General features: G+C 41.5%; 4 protein-coding genes across 5 annotated transcripts; 3 read left to right on the top strand and 1 right to left on the bottom strand.

The window, feature by feature from the left end:
• Positions 1-369: 369 nt before the first annotated feature.
• LOC118788281 (phosphoglycolate phosphatase) lies at positions 370-2,111 on the top strand. Its single transcript, XM_036544242.1, has 2 exons — positions 370-1,178; positions 1,340-2,111. Exons 1-2 carry the CDS (start codon positions 584-586, stop codon positions 1,663-1,665), a joined length of 921 nt encoding a protein of 306 aa, XP_036400135.1. The 5' UTR covers positions 370-583; the 3' UTR covers positions 1,666-2,111.
• A 3,887-nt stretch (positions 2,112-5,998) lies between these two features.
• bricd5 (BRICHOS domain containing 5) lies at positions 5,999-9,582 on the top strand. The gene is made up of 6 exons (XM_036520836.1): positions 5,999-6,052; positions 6,368-6,499; positions 6,797-6,949; positions 7,055-7,159; positions 8,948-9,101; positions 9,460-9,582. The coding sequence occupies exons 1-6, from the start codon at positions 5,999-6,001 to the stop codon at positions 9,552-9,554; spliced, it is 693 nt and encodes a 230-aa protein (XP_036376729.1). The 3' UTR covers positions 9,555-9,582.
• A 505-nt stretch (positions 9,583-10,087) lies between these two features.
• On the bottom strand, positions 10,088-15,662 carry mlst8 (MTOR associated protein, LST8 homolog (S. cerevisiae)). Its single transcript, XM_036544643.1, has 9 exons — positions 15,618-15,662; positions 14,880-15,034; positions 14,148-14,199; positions 13,893-14,055; positions 13,260-13,335; positions 12,727-12,879; positions 12,242-12,366; positions 11,983-12,146; positions 10,088-10,470 (listed from the first exon to the last, which is right to left on the bottom strand). The coding sequence occupies exons 2-9, from the start codon at positions 15,006-15,008 to the stop codon at positions 10,352-10,354; spliced, it is 981 nt and encodes a 326-aa protein (XP_036400536.1). The 5' UTR covers positions 15,009-15,034; positions 15,618-15,662; the 3' UTR covers positions 10,088-10,351.
• Positions 15,663-16,176: 514 nt separating this feature from the next.
• narfl (nuclear prelamin A recognition factor-like) lies at positions 16,177-22,131 on the top strand. 2 transcript variants are annotated; one of them, XM_036539456.1, is made up of 11 exons: positions 16,177-16,243; positions 17,177-17,272; positions 17,710-17,853; positions 18,353-18,479; positions 18,809-18,943; positions 19,070-19,188; positions 19,652-19,781; positions 19,993-20,065; positions 20,292-20,429; positions 20,837-20,994; positions 21,388-22,131. In XM_036539456.1, the coding sequence occupies exons 1-11, from the start codon at positions 16,178-16,180 to the stop codon at positions 21,627-21,629; spliced, it is 1,428 nt and encodes a 475-aa protein (XP_036395349.1). In that variant the 5' UTR covers position 16,177; the 3' UTR covers positions 21,630-22,131. The 2 variants fall into 2 exon arrangements, with proteins under 2 accessions (XP_036395349.1, XP_036395340.1); XM_036539447.1 differs by having other exon boundaries at positions 18,350-18,479.
• Positions 22,132-23,075: the final 944 nt, after the last annotated feature.

Below are 23,075 nucleotides of genomic sequence, written 5' to 3'. Positions count from 1 at the left end.
AATAATGCGCAGATAACACTCAATAATGGAATAAGACATGTTCAACTGACATCACATCCACAGAAAAAAAAAAAAAACACGGCTACCTATTGCAAACGTCTCCGTGACCTTAATATGTTGTCCACTTGGAACCAGGTTAAAGATGGTCGTACATTGCGGAACAATTATGCCGTGATGTCACGCCTATAGCATACTGCAATGCCTCTTCTGCGGAATCAGCTTTCGGAACAGAGTGTCCCGCAGCACATCAAAACTTGCGCAGAACTGATCCTCGACAATCTGACGCGTAGTTAAGCCGGTGCGGAAGTAGCTATAGTTGGCGTGACATGCAGTAAGGTCAGTTAATGCGTAACCCACTCGGATGAAACTCTTGTCACAATTTCCTTAACAGTTTGTCTGTCAGAGCGATTTAGCTTACCAGCTGTCTTGTACCGAAGCTAGATAGCTACTTCGCTTTTTGGGGAGAAACTCAAATGTTGCATGTTAACCTCAAGAGCATCTAGCTAGGTTCTTAATTCTCTGTTAATAACTACTTGTAGACATAGTCTTTGAAGAACAAGTCATTGCACTTACATTTGCTGCAATGGCTCTGTCGAAATGTAACCGGCTAAGTGGTCCCTTGATTAGGGAGTTGCTTGATTCTGTAGAAAGTGTTCTGTTCGATTGCGATGGGGTTATTTGGCGCGGAGATCAGGCTATCCCTGGCGCGCCAGAGGTTATTAATTTGTTAAAGAAGAATGGTAAACGAGTCTTTTTCGTGACTAACAACAGCACTAAGACGAGAAAAATGTATGCCGATAAACTGGCTTCACTGGGGTTCAACGCCACCGAGGAGGAAGTGTTCGGTACGGCGTACTGTTCAGCGATGTACCTCAAGTCCATACCACACTTGAAGGGCAAAGTGTACCTAATCGGCAGCAAGGCAATGAAACAGGAGCTTCAAACTGTGGGAATCGAGCAAGTAGGGGCTGGTCCTGATCCAATTACTGGCGTACAGAGCGACTGGGCCAACGTTCCTTTGGATCCCGATGTAAAAGCTGTGGTCGTCGGCTTTGATGAGCATTTCAGCTACATGAAGCTGAATCGAGCGATGCAGTACCTCAGCAATCCGGAATGCCTGCTCGTCGGCACGAACACCGACACGCGGTTGCCCCTGGAAGGAGGAAAGGCTGTCCCAGGTACGTGAAAGTTGTCACGAATCAGCTGAAAGTGACTGAGATAGCAACGGTGCCAGAAAATCAACTTTATGTACTCAGCTGTACATTATTAATTACCGCTCTTAAGAGAAAGGCAATGTTATTTTGGATTATTAATAACAGAAATATCTTGGCTGCCACAGGTACAGGCTGTCTCCTTAAGGCGGTCGAGACTGCTGCCCAGCGCCAGGCCCAGGTAGTAGGGAAGCCCAGCCATTTCATGTTCGACTGTGTGGCCAGCCAGTATGGTTTGGACCCAGCCAAAACCCTAATGGTGGGTGACAGGCTGGACACTGACATTCTACTGGGCACCAACTGTGGCCTGAAGACCCTGCTCACCCTCACGGGGGTATCCACGGTAGCTGACGCTAAGGAGCATCAGCAGAGTGGTTGCCCTAAACGTCTTGGCATGGTTCCTGACTACTTTGTGGAGAGTATTGCAGAGCTCCTGCCAGCATTACAGGGTTAGACATAGACTTTAACAAACTAACCAACCAACCACCCTCACTGTCCATGCTTGAGCTGAATACATGCACTGAAAGAGACAGAACAAAATATCATATATCGGTCTTTTTAAATAATCATCACAAATGCTCAGACTGAATTTGATGGAATACTAATAGCTATCTTTTACCAGTATTGATAAAGTGGTTTACACAATATAATTTATCAGTAAGGAATAAAACATAGATGTAAGTTGTAAGGCAAAGGGATTCCATAGCTTGCAGATCACCTTGCCAGGGAACCTCACTTTGTGATGTGTGGTGTTAGGGTGATAGTCTTTCTGTGTGGTGTTAGTGTTCAGTGTAATGCCAACTGTCAAACTGCATGACTCGCAACTTGTGTAATCCCAATTCATATATGTCTAGCGTCAAAAATCCAGAAACTCCGGAAAAGAAAAACATTTTCTTAAAAACCAGCAAATGTTGCATTGTTCAACAGTAGCTATTTAATTTTTCAATGGTGTGACTTTCTTTTTTGCTCTGAAATGCCTTACATTGAACAGGGTATTATTTTCTTTTTCCTAGATTTGGGTGCTATGCAAAAGTTGTACTGTATGTTAGATCAGAAAAGAATAAGATGAGATAAATATTTTTTTCCCAGAATGGAAATTTTTGTGGATATAAAATCAGAAATAACATTCATAGATATTGCCTGAGGGGAATGTAATGTGTTTTTGCAAAGTTCTCTCAATTCTAATGGAAATTGGAAAAATAGTAGTTCATGGGAATAATGGTTAATTCAAAACTTGACTTACTACCCAGTTGTCCGCCTCATAATGGAATGAATTTTTATTTTGTTCTTCTTCTAGAAACAGTGCATGCCATTCACAAAGGGTCTGTGTGTCAATTCTTCAAGCTGTTCACTGTCATTGTAGCAACGTGCTGTCTAAGCTGTGAAGACTTAAGATTGTACGGCTACAGATCCTCAGCTACCTCAGTTACTGCTCTGAGAACACTTTGTATCTGTAAAAATTCTACTTTTTTTCCATAAAGCAAACAGGGATAATACACTCACTGCCTTATGCTTTAAGGGTTAATTTTGTAGATGCAATGAATTAGGCAGTCATTCGTTCTTTTCCCATTCATGTAGTTATTTAAGCCCCTACCTTCTGCTAAAGGTATGTACTCCTTTCAGGTATACATAATCTTTCTTTTACGGTTATGAACTGGAGATGAGCCCCTGCTGCACAGAGTAAGAGTTTTAATGTGCAATACAAACTCAGCATGGAGCTGTGTTCATTCGTTCTTTTCTCTGAGTCATCTTTGTAGTTGAGCGTTTGATCACTGAAGTACACTTCTGAACGTGCATGAGTTTTTAAAATAAATTATGTTATATTGTATGCTAGATTCACTTTTTCAATTTGTTTTAGTTGTGCCTTGATATGCACATTTTTAATTTCCATATTGAACTGGACTGAAGGTGTTCTGATTGTAGAATTTGTCAGTATTTGAAATCATCATTTGCATAACATAACTAAATCACATTATCTCCATTAACTGAGAACAGACATGGTAATAAATGGGCTGAACACCTCCTGGGCAAGAAGAGATCTAGAGTAGTTGAAGGGGAATGCTAAACAGTCGCTACGGTAACGGGTCATTTGGAGCAAACTCGTCTCAGTTTTAGTAAGGCACAAAGAGCTCTCTTAACAAAGCACTGTAACCATTCGTAACAACTGAAGCCTGTCGAATGAATCAATGATGAGATAAAAATGAAAAAAAAGCTTCAGAGAATCTACTTGGCATGTTTTGTACAGGTACTACCATGTACGCAGAGGCTCCTGTTTATGTCATGGCACAAAAACAGAAAGGTTTTTAAAGTGTTGTTTTAAGCCATTTCTATGAACTCTTCACTTCATTCATACTTCATACTTCACTCTGTAATGACCTAGCAACAAGAACAAACACCTCAGATATTTCTTGACGGTTGTCGTTTCTTCCTTTGTGACTGTGTGTTAGTGGAAATAAAAATTAAAGCGTAAAGGATAAGTGTGAAGCAAACCACTAATCATTTATAATGAGTATTTGGAAATTGAATTGTTGTTGTTGTAGATGTGTTAATATTTCATTGGCAGTAGCTGGGAGGTGCATACATTGACTGGACCAAGTTCATAGTACTTTACCTCATCTTATATTAGTAGGCCAAGAACATGTTATGGCAGTGTGTAGTCTACATTGTATGTTTCAAAACTGTAAACCCTTAACACAGTGTATCATTTGACATGGAATGCAGATACTGAACTTTCAGTGTTTGCTCATCAAGGTACCTTAAAAGGTGTGCATTGATTTCAAATATTTGTTAACAGGAACTTGGTCATCTCTCATGTAACCAGGACTTCAGAACACACCTGTTGCCACGTTTTTAGATAGAAAGCCCTGGAACAATGTAATTATTCACAAGGAAAAGTTGTCTTAAATTAGCAAGGCTAGACATGAACCATACACTGTAAACATTATCCTCTTTCTCCGTCATCATGAAGTTTATCTGAGTATGTACCGGAAAGCTGGTCACTTCTAATGTCAATATGTACTCACTTCACAATGTGTATTATGCATTGTGCATGCAATATTTATTATGGTTGAGTAAATCAAACATTTCCTAAAAGGTAGCACTAGACTTATCTGAATTTTCAATAGGAATTGCTAAAACCTATGATGTACAGAGGTATTCCTCTAACTCATGTGACTTATGTACAAGAGAAATATATCATTGAAAAGGGTTGAGTAACTTTTCACAGACCAAATGCAAAGTGTCTTAATTCGACTGTCTACACAGCATAATTGTATTATACTGTGACAGCACAGCTTGCATCCAGAGTGATCATGGTTATAAATCTAGCTGTGGAGAACACTACCATCATGTTGCTAACCTTCACATTATAAATGACAAGGCAATGTTTAATTTGGAAGCAATAAAAACAAAAGTGTGGAAACTCTTTAGTGTGGTCTCATTGTAATCAATACCCATTTGCATGTGTTATGTTGGGCATAATAGGAACTCATTTGTATCAAGTATCCATATAACAGTTTTGATGTATACATGTATCTAAATTATGTTTTCATATTTTTCATGTAAATAACTCATTTAAACATGTTCTTAGATATTTGAGCCCGAAAAGGCTGGAAGCCATTATCTTGAAATTTCACTGCCCATTTTTTCATGGAAAGCTATTTTTCTTCTCAGATACTCAGTGTTGTGCGTAAGTATGCTCCTGCCATTCATATGCCACTTATTAGATCATTTTATATCACAAGGAGTTTCCAAAGACAAGGTGAAAGGGCGAGATAACACAGTACTGCTGGGGCGCATCAATGCCATTATGCGGTCACAATTTGGTGATAATTTTGTAATTTAAAATAGTCTCAGTGCCCCTCATTGTTATTCTGTTTGTGTTGGACAAAGCAGCATGATTCATTACACCACGTAATTTTGTCCATCTCGTTGGTTTCAGTGCTCGGATTTCCCTGGTTTCTTTCAGACATTGTGGTTATGTGAGGGTGATATCAGGTCAGTGACAATAAGGCCCTGATATAAAATGGGATCAAATAATAAGAACAAAACACTACGGAAGCACTGTCAGCATAAGTTCAAATTCAGTACTCATTAATTTGTATTCATTTATTTTTGTGCATTCAGTTCCAGCTGGGAATGCAATAGATGGCAGGGATGCATATACTGTACTATAGCGGTCATTCTGGTCTAGGCTTAATTTAGTGATATAAGATTCTATGGTGGCCTTAATGGTGATGAGAGTTTTGTGCATTAATAGTCTTTCTATGTGCAGACAATTGTGTGGCACATTGAAATTGCCCTGCTATTTGTTCAGCTTGCCCTTTAAAAGCTGATTTCCTAAATTTATGACAATGTGCCAAAGGTTAATGAAAAACATATACAGTATTTAAAAACGCCTCCTATTCCCGCTGCTATTTACGCTCAATCAGGGTAAAGCTGGTTGCATTGCACTATACCCGACAGTTGCTCTGGTGCTTTGAGTCACCTTGGTCTGTCAACGTCTGGAAGCAAAGGCAGTCGACGTTACATATCCTCCAGTGCGCAGTGACAGCTGCTGTCTGCAGCAGCGAGTCTCTCGTGCCCCTTTGTCCATTGTCTATAGAGGGCTACCTGGCCAATGGGTTTAGCTATCACGTGTGTGCCTGTGTGAGAGGGAGAGTCTGGACCGCAGCGAGAAGCTGGCCAGGTGTGCTCCTGCCTCACTCAGTCAAACCCTGGTCATGCACACAGCTCGACGCACACAGCAGAGTGAAGGGCACAGTGAAGCTGCGTAGCGGGGACGCAGGATGGAGAGGTGTTGGAACTGTTCTGCAAGTGGCACGGAGGACTCACAGTGCACGGTGAGACCATAGTAGACCATAACAATCAATTATCAGAACAAATAACTTGTGATGGATAAACATACTATTGGGCATCAGAAAAAGAGACGGTATCTATGATTTGGTGTAGTACAACGTAATTTGCTTGCCTTTTAAGTCACGTTAAATGCATAACCTTTAAATGACACATCTAGTTACACTTGTTCATTTTTTATCTGGTGAACAAGCAAGGAAATGGCATTTTATAATGAATGATGTTGATATTGATCAGCTGTACCTATTGAACATACAGTGTTCAGCAAGTGACAGTTAGATCACACTGTTTTCCCTCTCCAGGATGGGGCCCCAGCACAGTCCCCTCACTTTCCTCACAGGGCAGTTTGGGGCAGTCTCACTGCAGTCTTGCTTGTATTTATCATAGCCCTCAGTGTCACAGGACAGGTAGGGTTCAGACAGCCCAAACCACAGGTAAGGGATTACAGCCTCACCTTATGCTTCTTGTCCAATTGTTGCAAGTCTTGTGGTTGTCATTAATAACCGCAATTGTTGCAAATGCAAATTTTGCTATTAATAAATAACATTGATCCTTTCATTTTCTAATTGAATGCAACTCTCAAATCCTGCATCGAGACATCTGAGAGTGCTTTGAACTTCCCTGTGTGGCAGCTGTTCAAAAGCCCTTATTTCTGCATGCTGCTTGTTCTTTTATGTCACAAACATGTGTTTGCGCGGAGCAGGTTGGTGTGCAGTAAACCTTTCCCATAGTCTGTGTTGCAGGTTGTCAGGATCACAGTGCCAGATCAGACCGGTGTGCTGGTCAATCAGTCAGCGCTGGTAGACAAGCACAACGACGTGGTGACCTACTCTGTGACTTCCCCCAACAACCACACCTCCACGGTGCTGTTTGACATTAAACATGTGAGGCCTTTTGTTTTTGTTCTTTACGTAACACCATAAACCACCATGTGTAATCTCAGATTGGATTTGTTTAGAGGCTCACTAACTCTCATTTAACTTGATCAGGGATTAATATGCTACAAGCCTGACAACCAGCAGACCTGCTTTCTACGCAAAATGGAGAGATCGGATTATGAAAATGTTAACATGCTCCTTGATGAGCCTAAACAGGTATGAGATCTGAATTCAAAAGAATGTACACTTATAATATAGTTGTCCATATGTACTGAAATGCGCGTGAAAGAATTCTAATTCATCATTATCGCTTGTGACATAGAAAAACAAACCCTAATCAAGAGCATTTCTTAAGTTCGCCTAGGGATGTTTGCTGAAAAGTGAGTAACCTGACTGAAAAAAATCAGTGGGGTACCAAACAAATACCGTTTAACTTGACTGGAGCTTTTTGTCTTTGAAGGGTTAAAAATGAGTCACAAACAAACCAAAGGGAAAGTGTGTATTTGGCTGCACATATAAAAATGGCTGTATTAGGACAGATTTCCAAATTCTTCTTACATCCAATCAAACACTTCCTGGGGTTTTATTTCTCATAGAGCAACACAGCGTACCTATTAGGATGTAACTGAAACTTCACCTGGAACATGAAAACAGAGATGAGGCTGAATGCCACCTCTGTGCTTTTGTATGTATGGGCCACACGGCAGTGTGTCTGGGGCTCTGTGTGGGCTGTAGGGCTCTTATACCATCCTTACTCACGCTCATGTGTGGGTCTGGATGCCAGTTGATTGACAGGGGCCACAGCGCCACCTCTGTCTCCGTGGAGGGATTAGACAGCTCAGATGGCGTGTTTATCCTTCAGGACTCCAGAAAGGGTGTAATGGAGCGGACCGGGCTTGGAGTGCACGGTCCAGCCAGTCCTGAATTCCTCTGCACACCTGATCCCGCTACGCTCTCTCCCAGATCCCTTTACAGGATGGGACCAGAATGGGCATGGTGCGCACAATGGAGACTCTGTTGGCTTTTTCTTTAAAGTTGCAGCAGGAAAAAGAAAACCTTGCAATTAAAGAGTCAAAGAGCCTCTTCTGAACACTTTGCTCACAGCCATTAATGGGGTGTTTCTCCTGGTCATTTGTGCAAGTACAGAATGGAGGTGTTTGTTTCAGCTACGTCTGAATGCTGTAAGTGCAGGCCAAATTTGCACTCTTCCGATATCGGTAACATTTTCATCATTTCCTGAATTGTGGTATAAAATATTATCTTAAAATCAGATCAGCCTCATAATTGAGCCTGCAAGTTTTGGCAGAATATGAAAAAACTGCAAAAAGGATTATTAGTTGATAAATAATGTGTCTACGTCAGTAGTGGGTTTCTTCTGGTTATCATTCCATCTACAGCCTTGATTATTTAGTTGGAAGACATTGCATGGGAACCTGGATCACCTATAACCTATGACTCATCACTGAAAAGTCTATCTAAAATCTGCAAAAATGAAGTTCTTCAACAGCAGCTTTTACATAATGGATGCTAAATGGCATCATCATCTGATAAATCTATCTGAATATAATCCAAATACTTCAATAGAAATGCTGGTTCAAACAAAGTTATTGTGTCTGTGACTGTTTTTGAATACAGTGTGCTAAGAAAGAAAGAAAATGGAGGAATCCAACCATGAACACCATTCAAAATGATGTTTATCAGACCAATCAGCAGTGTAAATGGTGTAATTACCAATGTACATTTTGCTAAGAACAAATGAGACAGAAGTAGATAAAGATGTAGTGTACCTCTTTTTGAGTTGAGTTACGATTATTTAGTGTCATTTTGAGATAGCTGAAAGCTCTCCAATTTTAGTTGCTATCATTTCAACAAAATGAAATCTGAACAGAGTTATTTGATAGCGGGATGAAACATTTGCTCCAATCTGATGCAACTGCTCTAGTCAGGCACTGGCAATTACGCTGTAAAATGACCTTCTAATTTGTCTTTCTTGATTCTCTTTAGGTCAGTCAGTTCTGGCTGAAAGGAAATGAGACACAGAGACAAATAGAGTTTTTAGGGGTGCTGGGGGGTCAGCATGTCAATGCCTCTACCCTCCAGGAGCCCCTTCAGACCCTCTGCTTGCACAGCTCAATTTACTGGACCCGCAGAGCTGACGGTGAGACCATACAGCTGCATCCATCCACAGGAGCACGTCTGCGGGTTTGGATTAAAAATTCATAAAACAGCCATCAGGTTGTAACATCAGGTTCCGCGACAGGAGAACCAGGGAACTGGTGGGACGGTGTTCCTGGTTGCCCTTTATGGAGCAAGTGGTAACACTATCCAGAATGGCAGAGCAATATGACCTTTGAGGTGATGCTGTAAATAACAAGAACAACTTTGTCCTTTAGAGTGAACTCCCTCGTACTCCAGCTCTAGGGGGTAGGGGCTCTGGGCTTGTCCTCTGGGGATTTTCCTGATTAAATTCCTGCTCAGCCGAATGATACTTTTCTCTCCTCTGATCTCTTTTACAGGTCCGGGGAAACAAAGGTTAATTTACTTCTGCATCGACATATGCTTTCCCAGCAACATCTGCGTCTCGGTGTGCTTCTATTACCTGCCCGAGTGAGCGCCGACGCCGAGCACATACCACCACAGCCTAGGGAACAAAGTGCTCCTTCTCTTCGCGGCACGGGCGACACATCCACTTTGCAAGCTCCGAGCGGAACCGCGAGCTGGATTTCAGTCCCACGCGGAACACGCGGGCCTGTGTCCGTCCACCCTCCCAGGAGGAGAAACGGAAACAACCCATCTTGTAATCTGCAACTTTTTCATCTTTTGTACTTTTTTTTTGTGGAGGACTGTGACCGGAGATGAAAAGATCCATTGATGCCTGTGTTTCTTGTAACCTGCAGTTGATGACTTTACACATTCCTGTTGGCTGAAGTGTCTCATCTCTAAAATAAAGCGCCATTATGTAAGGTACCAGCCTGTCTTTAGACACTCATGTAATCAAAGCAAGGGTAGAGACACACTACATAGAGAGAGTGAGGCTTATTACTGAATGCTTCAATCAACATAATTTGTTCTTTATGCAAAACCTTTTGAAAAGTATGTTCAAAAAGCAACAATAAAAGCATTTCTTCTGCATGTAAGGGCCTACACAGTTCAATTTCAGAAAGAAAGTACTGATATTATTCAGAACTTGTTGAAATGCGTATTTTAAATCAATTCCATCATTAATATTTATTTAATTTGGTCATTTGAGGGGTCAGACATACATAGTTATACACACTTGAGAAACATACATGGTTTATCTTCCTTTTGAGTCCTGTCTTGGAAAGCTTATGTATGAGGCAGTAATGTCAGAGTCCTGGTGGGGAGAGCTGGCATTGATGTTGGAGGGAAGGGGTCACACACTGGCCATTAGCCCAGTACGCTGTCATTAAATGCCAGGCACACTACAGCCTTCTGATGCCCGCTGTACTCTCGCTTGATCTCACCGGTCTCCACACACCACAGCCTTGCCAGGTTGTCTGAGGATGCTGAAAACCATTAACAGACAAATGTTACTAACATAACACATGATTAACTGGACCAATAAGAAACTCTGAGCTGGTCACAACACTTGATAAATGCAATCATACCTCACTAATTTGGTCATATATTAGGGTTTGAACGAAAAGAAAAAAGGAGAACTTTTCTGAATGGAAAAATAATACAAAGTGTATGTCTCATGTGAATCCATTGGCTTCCTGAAATTCCCTTCAGAGTCCTATATCATACACAAGCCTATGATAACCATTCTGCTTCTCTTCATTGCCAGCCCCCTTTCCATAGTCCCTATACTGCACTGCATTTGAATGAGAGTAGACAGTCTCAATCATCTCCCCATTCATTTCTAGCTCCTCGTTAGTGGTATGAACTGCCTTCCAAAATTAGAACAGCCCACTTTCTATTTTTACACTGAAGGTCATATTTAATACAAGTAAGGTCTGTACATGTCCAATTATAAATAGTAGGTATTCTCTTTCATTCTCATCTTACTTTTTGTATTTAAAACAAGCATGTGGTGTATTCTGGACTCCCTCCCTACTAAATCTGTTACAGTGGAATGAAACTGCATTACAACCTTGAAGTATAATAAGACACATTCACAATTCATTACTACAATTACTATAACTGCTACACCCGCTTATGATGATACTATGGGAGAGACAGATTTAAAGGAGGATTCAATTCAATTTGGAGTATGCTTGGGTCTATTCAGGTCTAATTTTAAATCTCTGACCATCAATTTATTAAATTTAGGATGACTCATTGAACCTACACCTTATGGGAGATTTTAAATGAATATAATGCCAAGACTTCACTGTGAAATTTATCAAAGTAATTTTTCAGGAACATTTAAGTGTATGTTCTGGGACTGTCCTATTATTGCCAGTGTCTGAAGTCAAATGTTTTCAGTCAACTCCAAATTTAACTGAACTCTTTTTGATTCAATTACCTTTTGATGTATGTTTAATGAATGATGCCTTCTCTGTTTACAATAATTCACAATGTTGCTGTGGAGTGAGATGCTATATGCTGAATCTTGTTAAATTTATTCTCGCCAGTTACCCGTTTATGAGAAACTGTGCAACAAATGATCATTCTAAAACTGCACAGCCTCTTACTACTGTACACTGGTTCTTCAGCACAAACCTCTTTAAAAAAATCACTATCACGCTGACCCTTTTCCAATATCTAATAGCTTTTGTATCTGTCTAACAACTTTCATTTCTTTAATCAACCATACTTTGTCCTCTTTCAATAATTTGAGTGCAATGGTTTTTTTTTTTAACCTGAATTGCAGTAAATTGCTTTAATTATTTTACTTCTTCATGATGCTATCAGTAATAATAAATAATAAATTAAACATCTAAAATCATAAAGTTTTTTCCGTAAGAAAAAGAGGTTATGTTCTTGCAGTCTGCTTCTTGCACTAAATGATACGCCTTGGGTGTCCTGCTGTCCTGTCCTGTCCCATGTAACCTGAGCAGACTGGCAGTGCTGACCTGTCACAATGTACTGGGAGTCCCCTGAGAAAGCACAATCCCACATCCAGCCACGAGACGTCTCTCCTGGGTTGTTGCTCTTGATACTCAATTCAGTCATCAATGAGAAATTGGAAGTCCTCCAGATCTTGCAGGTCTGGTCCGCAGAGCAAGTGGCCAGTAATCTGTTGCAATAATATTTAATGTAACAAGGCCAATAACAGCACAGCGGATATGTGTGCAGGTTCAATGGAAGAAAGGCACCACCAGGTGCACTTACGTAGAATCAGGGCTAAACTTGCAGCGCAGAGAATAGCGCTTGTGAGCTGGGATCTTAGTCTTGGGAATAAGCTGTGTCACCTCATCTCCCATTCCTCCCGCACAGTTCCACACGTAACAGTTCCCCTGAGGGCAAGAGACAGTGATGCTGCAACCTTCAGCAGAAAGCACAAAAACACAACAACTCCCACAAGGGCTGGGGGACCATAAATGTTTATACAAAAACAGGAACTTTTGCACATAAATTTAGCAAAAATATTAAAATGTACATCTGTACTCTTGGCTTCTGTGGCACAAAATGTACCTTTTGGGGGGCAAAGCACCACAGGTAGTGTGATTTAGTCTTAATTTCTCTGCACTTGTGGATTTTCCCATTTCATTTCAAACATATTTAAAATAAAATGAAGGAAGCTACCCCTGCTTGTCTTTTCAGTGATTATGAAGTTTGTTTGTGGTGAGTTGTAAGATAATCCTGTTTGTACTCACTGAGCTGTTTACTGCGGCCATGTAGCTAGCATCAGGGTCAATGTGGACAGAGTTGACGGAAACTTCTGGCTCAGGGATAAGCTGCTCATTGTGGTCCGTTTTCAGATCCCAAACATGAATCACTCCACTCTGGTCCCCGACTATCAATTCTGCCTACAGATTTAAACAGACAAGGTAAGGCAACTTATGAAAAGATCTCGGTGTACCTCACAGAAACTGAATACATAAAACTGCTTTACAACAGAAACATGCTATCCACTAATAACTTCACAATGATGTTCACACAGGACTGTGTGACACAGAATTATAGATTTTATATTTTTAAATGTCATGAATGATGATTCAGAGTGTTAATACACTCGCCGGTGGGAAACATTGTGATTAAAATGAGGTACCCTCTAATTATGGCTGAACGCATGATTCACCATGGCTAGCTGGAACAAACTGCTTTTAGCAGTGCGTATTTCTCATACATCACTTTACAGCACATCTTTCCAAGAATGCACTCTGAAATGTGTCACCATTTCACCCACCTGATTAGGGTGCAGACATACGCAGTTGATGGGAGCATTGACCTGGAAAATTCTTTGGCACTGCAAGTTCCTTGACCTTAGAGAAGAAGAGCCAGTTTCAGTTCTTCACTACAAGTATATCTAATTGAAGAAATGGCTAATGAATTAAAATGAAAACAGAATGATTATAGTCTAAACACAAGTCTATAGTCTCTACATAATGTTTTTATGTCATAAAAGCTTCATTAAAAAGACAATACGTGGAATTGGAGGTACACTTCAGCATGCAGTACAGCTATTTAAAAAGATGACAACCATCTGAAGCAATAAATATGAGAGGACAAGGCCTCTCAATGTCTCACTGCCTCTTGGATAGAGGAAGGAAATGAAGCAACACACTTAAGCCAGAATGTTAAAAGCTCTTGTTGCACTGAGTTGGGCAAAACAAAAAAGGAAACCAATCTGTTGGCTCACATTATATGACAATCCTGCGCCACAAATACAACAGTTACATTTGTTCAGGCATAATGGTTTCATCACATAGGATAACATGCAGAACAATGTCAATATGGTCATGTAGACCCTGGGGGGTGGGGGAGTGGGGACAGACACAGCACTCATGTTGCTGTTGAGAGACGGCAGAAGCAGGCTTACCTCAAGTCCCAGATACGAGCCATACAGTCCTCTCCTCCTGTGTACATCCAGCGCCCATCCTCGTGGAAGCCCACTGAGGTAATGTTCTTGCTGACACCGTCATAGTTGATAACGGGGTTGGGGTTATTAGAGTTCAGGTCATACATACGGATATGCTGATAACCTGCAGAAACAGCGTTCAGAGAAAAGTTAAAAAAAGCTAAACTTGTACCATTTTTCTTCCTTGAGTGAGTGTGAAAGACCAACCAATCTCACCTGCGGCTGCGATCATGCTCCGATCTGGAGTCACTTCCAGGGAATTCACCTGCTACAGTCTTGAGTCAAGAAAAGAACAGCAAGAAAACTTGTGCATTTGTGATTACTATTTCTGCTTCTTTGTTTTTTTCCCTTGCTCTATTAGTTGCAAAGAGCTTTGAGTGCACTGTAGAAGTAGCATAATGTGTCTTATTATCATTACAAAGGGAGAGTGCCTATCTGGAGCCTGGTGCTGAATCCGTACAATTATACTAAGTCTTAAGCAGCAAGAGAAACAGAATTCTACACACAGCATCGCCTATGTCAGTAACAGCAAGTTTTGTTGTCATGGTATGCTGAATTTGTGACATAATGGTTTGAGTTTCTTATAATATGAATCTCTTAATATGAAGTGTCTGAGCAATGTCCATAAACTGCCAGACCAGACTGGAGTAGCTACTAAGGAAATATAATTCAGTAAATGTTATGCGTGAAAAAAGGCTTTCCTGGCTACACCCACTGGCACTAATAGTTAGCTTAGAAACTGTGGCTAATTTGTTGTTAATGTTATGTTTTATATAGCTTTTATATCCATCACACTGGTGTCCTATAAGACCTGTCTTGAGTGCAAATTTGGATTTTTAACTTGACGGAATTGTAAATGGAAATAGCTTAGTGTGTTAAATGGTGGAATGTTGTGCAAAGCATTTTGGCGTTCCACTAAAAGACAGCGCTGGGTTCTGACTTGGATACAGAATCCTGGTGTTGTACTGTCCGTGTGCAGATGCCACTGTGCGCCTGCCAGAATCGGACTGTGTGGTCATATCCCGCTGTGGCGAGAATTACAGGGTCACTGCCGACTGTTCCCTGGTTCACATTCATCCTCAAACGTTGTAGTCGCTTCAAACCTATGATATAAAATATAGCGTACATAGCCCCGCTTTAGCTCAAACAAACATTATCACGTACATGTGCCACTTGCACACCACGTAATCCAGTTATGGTTTCTAGTCTTCCTTGCTCAACGTGGATATCAAAGCTGCTAAAGGAACGTGAAGGCCCTATATTATACAGTATCAAAACTAGAAAACAGGGGAAAACGTGTCTTCACAGCTGTAATGAGCAACACCCAAGACAGCACGACAACAAGGCAATTTTAAAAATAACTGACACCATATTTATGCATACAAAGGCAATGATAATTTATAACAACAGTAAGTTTTTTTTATAGTTATAGGTGCCATAATGGTAAGGGTCAATTGGCCGATTGACGTTGCAGAGGGCAATTGTCTGATCAAGCAGGCTAGCACGTTAGCTAACGTTTTAAACCTGACAACTTTCAGACTTTGTAAAACCACCCATGTAACATAACGATAGCTATGATGCACTCTAGTTACACGAGGTGCATTCAAAATCAGACAGACACCACAGTTAAGTAACAAACAACACATATCTCAAACACAGAGCACTAGCCAATATTGACATAACTACCTTTTCCCGAATCTGTGCCGTGGTCTGGGGTTCACTCTAATTCATTCCCCCCAACAACGCGGCATTTTTACACTGCTGGTTCCGTAGTGCAATCTTTGCATCACATTTTCATGTCTGTAAAGACTGGAATAGCAACATGGTGTATAAGAAGACTCAAGGTAGAAAACCCACAACAGCTACATGCAAAACAATATTTTACACAAATTTCACAGTTAAGCATATGGGGTCCGCGTGCTGGGCAGCATTGACACTCGTGAACCACAAGTCGCTTGTACAAAAAGCAGCGCTTAACATTATCTCCATGGATTCGAGCACAAACACTTTACGGCTTTCAATGAAACTGATATTATTGATGAATGCACTGTTATCATGTGATGACGTGTAACATAGTCACAATCATGCAATGCGAGAATCTCTTCCTGTGAATTAGAAACTCCAGTGTGTTATTACAGTATCAGACGGACCTTGTCAGCCGGGGCAAATTGGTCATATTTTTGCGCCGCATTGTTTGCAACAGTGACGTTGTGCGTTCAGCACGTTGTACGGCAGTTTGGCAGAAGATGGCGTCCCACTTCAGTGGCATTTTACAGCTGACCGATTTGGATGATTTCATAACCCCGTCTCAGGTAATGACAAAAGGTGAAATGTAAATAGCTGCAGGGGCTGCCAGGTTAACTTTGCTTTTTAGAGTCATATCTTTACTGAATGTACTCAAAAGTGTTTAAGATGCAAACGAGTTTAACATGCGGAATTTAGCTAGCTACTCTGTTGTTAATGATGGAAATGGAAATTGCTAGCTACTCAGATAGGTAGTTGGCAGCAAAGTAATGTATTTTCCAGACTAGTTATCTGACAGCCAGTGTCAGCAATTGGCTTGTTATAGACCGACGAACACATTCAGCTTGTAACGTCGCTCTAACATTTTGCTAGATGGCTAGCTAGTAGAATGTCCGTTTTGTTTCCTAAAAGTGGCGATATGTCAGAATTTTGTAACGTCATACATTTGATACAACCAGCTACAAATGTAATATTTGGCAACCTTTAAATGTAATGTTGTATATCTGACATAACATTTTGCTTCTCAAATATAAATAAATGGTGAGCCGACTTTGACAGGGCCCGTTAGGCTATCCATGTGAACTTGCTTTCATAATTTATCGCTGTGGGTGCGGATAGTTAGATAGAAGGTAGTTGGCTCGCTAAATGCCGAGTTGAAACAATGGTTGGGTAGGGTATCATTATAGTACACAACACACAGCAGTACAAATACAGAATATCAGTATATTTTATATTGCTGCAACAATCTTACAGGCTGGACAACCTATTTGGGATATGAAATGTTCTTTAGTTATTAATCAGTTAGGTATGAATATCGCGTGGTGTTCTGCTATGCGGTCTTGCTGTGAATGTTCTCTTACAGAAAATCTGTTTTTCTGCCAGGCTCGTAGTAGCTATCCGTGTATTTCTATGGACACAGTGCCTCTACGGGGAAGCTTTTTGAATGCCAGAACACTGCGTGCCTCTGAATCCATCATCTTACCAGCCTTCTTTTTCAACAGGAATGTGTGAAACCAGTTAAGGTTGAAAAGAAGCAGGGGAAATCTGTGGCCAAAATTCAAATAGAAGATGATGGGAGTTACTTTCAGGTTAATCAGGTAATAAGTCAGACACTAACACTGCTTTTATACAGTATGTATATATACATTTTACTGTTGAACCTCAAACTGGGTCATATAAGTTTCCGCCTTGACCACAGCGCATTGATGATTTCCCCCCAGCTGCATATGCAATATATGTTTAAAGAGAGGTCCACCTGCCCCACTGCTTAACCCTCAAAACTGAGTCGGACTGGGATTGCTGTGCTTAAGGGGCATCTAGAAACAACTGTTTGAATGTATCTGATATATTGTACAATGTGCTAGATTGTATATTTCAACTGGACTTCTCCTTTATCATTACAGCTTAACGCAATGTTGCTTACCCAAATAGAGCCGTGTACTAATAGAACGTGGGGTCTGTTTTCACTTTATGTGGTGTTTGTAAGTTGGACATCCATACTAAGATAAAGGTACAACACTTTTTGTTTTCCCAGGATGGCAAGTTGCAGAAGCTGGAGAAAGCAAAGATCACATTGAACGACTGCCTGGCCTGTAGTGGTTGTATCACCTCAGCTGAGAGTGTGCTGATCACACAGCAGAGTCATGAGGAGCTGTACAGGGTGCTGCAGCGCAACAAGGTAGAGTATCAAACACTTTCACCCCTTACCTTACCACGACAGAAAGGCAGAATACAGCCGGCTCCTCACAGAACCACTGTACACACTGTCCCTAACACAGTGACCCCCTGCAACGCCTGAAACCACCATAGAAAGTACAACACATTAGACATTAGCACATTAGATGGTCTTTGTACACTGTACACACAGCTGTGGCACTTTCCACGCACAACAGTCTGGTCTACATGCCTTGCTCATGTTGTCTGTCCAGGGGGCATGAGGGGGAGTGTATTGCTGATTTGAACAAAATGCTGGAAAATCCTATAGCACTTTAGTAAACTAACACAGTTAGAGGCCCAGTGTTTTGCAGTTACTGCAGCGTTTCATGATGTGCGTAGTGGTCTGCTGCTCCTGCTCTTGCTGTGTAGGAGTCTGGAGAAGTGGTACAGAAGGGCAGTGCTGATGTTCTGTGAGCTGTGTTCTCCGCGTTTAGAGCATTTTCTGTGTTATGGTTCAGCAGGGCAGCTCTGAACAGATGGTGGTGGTGGTTTCAGTGTCCCCCCAGTCCAGGGCATCCCTGGCAGCACGCTTCAACCTGAGCAGCACTGACGCAGGCAGGAGGCTGACCACCTTCTTCAGGAACCTGGGTGGGTGATGGAGCCATGGTGGACATGGTAGAGGGTGCAGCAGTAATCTTAGAGACAGTATATAAGGCTATACTTCAGGGAACAAAATTTTGAAATATTTTAAATTCTGTTGCCTGTCCAAAAATATGATTTTTGTAAATGCTATTTGTATTGGTTTTTAAAAACTAGAACTCATCTAGCAAAGAAGTGCAAATTGGCTACTCTTGTCTCCTTACGACGTAATTGTTTTAACCCCCCCCCCAAGTTTATATACCACGCTGCAAATGTGATTTTTATGTTGACAGTTTAAAATTGATTGTTGATTGACAGCGTGGTTGTTTGTGTTTCAGGGGTGCACCATGTGTTCGACACTGGCTTCAGTCGGACTTTCAGCTTGTTAGAAAGCCAGAGGGAATTCATCGAACGTTTTCAGCGCAGAGAGCAGGATAAGAAGTCCCTGCCGATGCTTGCCTCCGCGTGTCCAGGTAACGTAACGCCTAACACCACCAACCAGAATGCATTTTTTAAAAAACAGTTCTTGGGTAGGCGGGAGGATTAAATAATCCACTGATGCAGTGATCTGATTGCACTCTTGTGTGCATTGTGAACAGGCTGGATCTGCTATGCAGAGAAGACTCATGGGGATTTCATCATCCCCTACATCAGCACCACGCGCTCCCCTCAGCAGGTGATGGGCTCCCTTGTGAAGAGCTTCTTTGCCGAGCAGCAGGTAACACATTTTGCTCTGAACTGAGTGACAATGCACAACAGCACCTACATTATGTGACCGGCGGCTGTTGTGTAAGGGGAAAATATAATGATGTGAGGTCACGTCAGTCATGCATAACTTGTTTTCTCCAGAGGGGAAAGGCTCTAATTTAATGTTTAGCTAGGGTCAGCGTTGTAGGCTGTTGTCAAAATACTATTAGCCGGTATTTTACAAATTCATGAGATCCAGGGAAGGAAGAAGATCCAGATCAAGCCCCATTTTTGTTGGCTTATAGTCAGTTCTGGAAAAGCTGACCCTAAACTGGAGGTTAATGATTGATAGTTTTGATGTAGTGTGAAGTGAGATTCTTACTCCTGCCACTGCAGTGAGTGAACAAATACGAAATATTCTCAAAATATGCTTATTTATTTCTGTGTAATGCTTTGCATGCCAGGTAGTGAGTTTGCTAATGATGTTTGTGCAGGGCCTGACCCCACAACAGATCTACCATGTGGCAGTGATGCCTTGCTATGACAAGAAGTTGGAGGCCTCCAGATCAGACTTCTACCTCACAGAGTCTGAGACACGAGAGGTGGACTGTGTCATTACCTCAGGTACAAATGAAAATGAAGGTATTTCTGGCATACAGATGAGCAGGTATATACTGTTGAGGAACAGAGAAAAATATTAAAATGCTCCTCCATAAGATGGCCATAAATACTGAGGGCTGCGTGCAGAATAATGAGTTTTGACAAGTGTTGAGTCATAATTTCCAACAAATGACCTACAGTTCTTATTAATTCTAACATGAGTGTATATATACAGGAGAGGTCCTGAAGATGCTGGAGCTGGAGGGCTTGCCTCTGAGTGATGTGGATCCAGGATCCTTAGACACCATGTGAGCGCTCTTCCAGCTGCATATTTTACAGTTTTCTGGAAAACTGTCTTTCATTGAATTTTTACTGTCTTGCATTGTACCTTTCTGACCCATTGGAGAGGGTGCATTCAAGTAGTATCCTTCATCAGTGGGTGGAGGGGCATTTAGGCTATACTATAACAATAAGAGTAATTATGGGGTGGAAGTGAGGAATGGGACAGTGACCAGAGTTGGTGTCTGACTGTAGGTTCAGCAGTGTGTGTGGGGACGAGCTGCTTCGCCATGAGGGGAGTGGCTCTGGGGGATACCTGCACCATGTCTACACTCATGCTGCCAAAGAACTCTTTGGAGTGGAGGTGAAGGACATCACATATAAGACCCTTAAGTAAGTCCCTTCAGACTTTCCACTGCTCCATGTACTAGCTGCAGGAGAGACTGGAGGAGCAGACTAAGCTACTGGTCAAAGTGCTGCTGGAGCTGAAGATGTAACTATCAGTCAGTATTTTGCTGTGTTCTTCTAAAATGTATTTCTCTGTATGTGGGTAGGGAAATAACCTACAGCTGTACGTTGGGATGTTGTAACAATTTTCAGTGTTTTTACTAAAGTGTTTTTACTTTCAGTCAGTGGAATTTTTTAGGGTTTAGATGCATTTTTAGCACTCTCAAGGCTTCATTAGGTCTTTTTAATAATTCAAAGCCGGTGCAGAGGTAAGCAGTTGACTGCATTCATCAGTGAAAACCCTGGAGAAATCAGTCACAGTACATCTTCACCCTTCCTCTGTGTTACTACAGGAACAAAGACTTCCAAGAAGTGACCCTGGAGAAAGACGGAACTGTTCTGTTGCGCTTTGCTGCCACCTACGGCTTCCGCAACATCCAGAACCTGGTGCAGAAATTAAAGCGGGGGAGGTCGCCATACCACTTTGTGGAAGTGATGGCCTGTCCTTCAGGTGAGGGATTAGAGGGTTTCTGGGGGTCAGGCAAACTGGTGTTTACTCCTCTGGTGGCTTGGCCTAAGGGGGCACAATTCCCAGGATCTTTGGGGTTTTTTTTAAATGTAGACAGTTTGGTAATAGTAGAACATGATGACAAGTGAGCACAAGCATTGGTTATTTACAGCTGGATATTTACTGAGGCAACTGTGGGTTAAGTACCTTGCCCAAGGGTACAGCAGCAGTGTCCCAGCGGGGATTGAACCTGCTCCTGATCCTTAACCACTATGCTACACGGCCGTCTTTACAATGAAAGGACTACAGAGAATAGACCAGTATGGGACCAACGTATGAGACTTTGTTTTGGGTGTTGTAATACCAAGCCTATCCTCTTTGTCATCAACAATGCAGGGTGTTTGAATGGGGGAGGGCAGGTGAGGCCCTTACCTGACCAGTCCAACAAGGAGCTGCTGCAGCAGGTGGAGGACCTGTATAGAGCAGAGCGCCCCGTGACACCTGAGGGGGAGGAGCGTGTGGCGGAGCTGTACCGCACCTGGCTGCAGAATGTGGGGGAGGACAGGGCCCGGCGGCTGCTACACACGCAGTACCACGCAGTGGAGAAGGCCACCAATGGCCTCACCATCAAATGGTGAGGTGTGAAGTCTAGCCTTATTCCCCAGGGGAAAGGGTCAGTGGAGCTCTTGCACTAGAAGCCTGCACTACTGTCACAGAGCAGCACACTGTCCCTGTTCTGCGTGTGGCTGGCTCACTGTCATACTTGAGGTCAGTGAAAGGTTGTAGAGTGGCACAGGCAACACCCAAGTTAAGAGACCCTCAGAACATGTTCAGCCAAAACAACCAGACATGCTTGTTGCTCATGGGAAAAGGATCTCCCATGATCTTTGTTGTGTAACTGCTTTTATTTTTTTAAGCAAAATTGCTTTATTGGTCAACATCTTGGAATTGTCACTTAAGTATTGCATGGACGGAATCCATGTTAAGAACAGAATAATATAAAAAATGCAACTTATTCTCCCATGCACTGACATTGCAAAATGAAATCTTAATGCGAATTATGGAGGAACATTGCAAACATTTGTGTTGCTAAGATACGCACAATGGTATTATGTATGTTTATGTAATCACTCTATGATTCCCGCCTTATCTGATAAATCATGTAGTATTTTGTAATATATTCATTAAAATAAGTATTTTACACATTCTCACTTTTTTCCGTTTATTATTTGGTGCATTTGGGAAGGAGTTTAGGGTAAGCCGTTACATTTTGTTTTCAAAACCCAGGAATTTTGTTTATAATTGTATTTTGTGTAAAATGAAATATATTTCATTTGAATTTGCATATGTAAACTATGTGTCTGCTATGCAAGGAAGTCTGTGTATCACAGCTGTAAACGTTGAGTAATTTGATAGAAATCTATTCACCCACTCACAATGCTGGACCAAGATGCTAATTTGGCTCATCGTCAGCACAGCAACACATTTAATCCCTCATGTAGTGACCTTGCTAATCAGTTTATTGACACACGTTGAACAATCCTCAGACTATTTTGGTATTGAAAATGGGGATCAATGAAGCAATATAACAAAGGCAAATTATAATTGTACATATTCATATGGAAGAAATATTTTAATTGCATATACACATTAGAACTGAGTTAAAAACACCCTGGATAGAATATACATATACATCCCATCACAAATGTACATTGGCTATTATGACAGAAAGAAAGGACTGTGACAGGCATAAAAATCAAATTCTGCCAAAATCTGAAAGGACTGACAGCTGTTCATGTGTCAGTTTCTGCAGTGGGTAGGACTGAATTTCAGATTAAGACAGAAATGTTATTGCACTGTAACTAATAAACTTCACACTTTTCTTTTGAAAAATTATGGAAGCCTCTTATGAATAGCAAATTAGGTAAAGACACAATGGTACAGGCCAATACGATATTGCAATGTAGCAAGATATTGTTTGAAACTGAATACGCAGGGAGCTTCAACACCCAAAGATTAAAAGCTTTGTAATGTAAAAACTAACGTGTACAGCCTTGCAGAAGTATGTTCAAAGAAGGAGCGAC

This window comes from Megalops cyprinoides, chromosome 1 (assembly GCF_013368585.1).
Source record: "Megalops cyprinoides isolate fMegCyp1 chromosome 1, fMegCyp1.pri, whole genome shotgun sequence".
In the NCBI taxonomy this organism is placed as follows: Eukaryota; Metazoa; Chordata; class Actinopteri; order Elopiformes; family Megalopidae; genus Megalops; species Megalops cyprinoides.
Note: the sequence above shows the minus strand (reverse complement) of the source record. Positions and strands in the feature narration are given on the sequence as shown.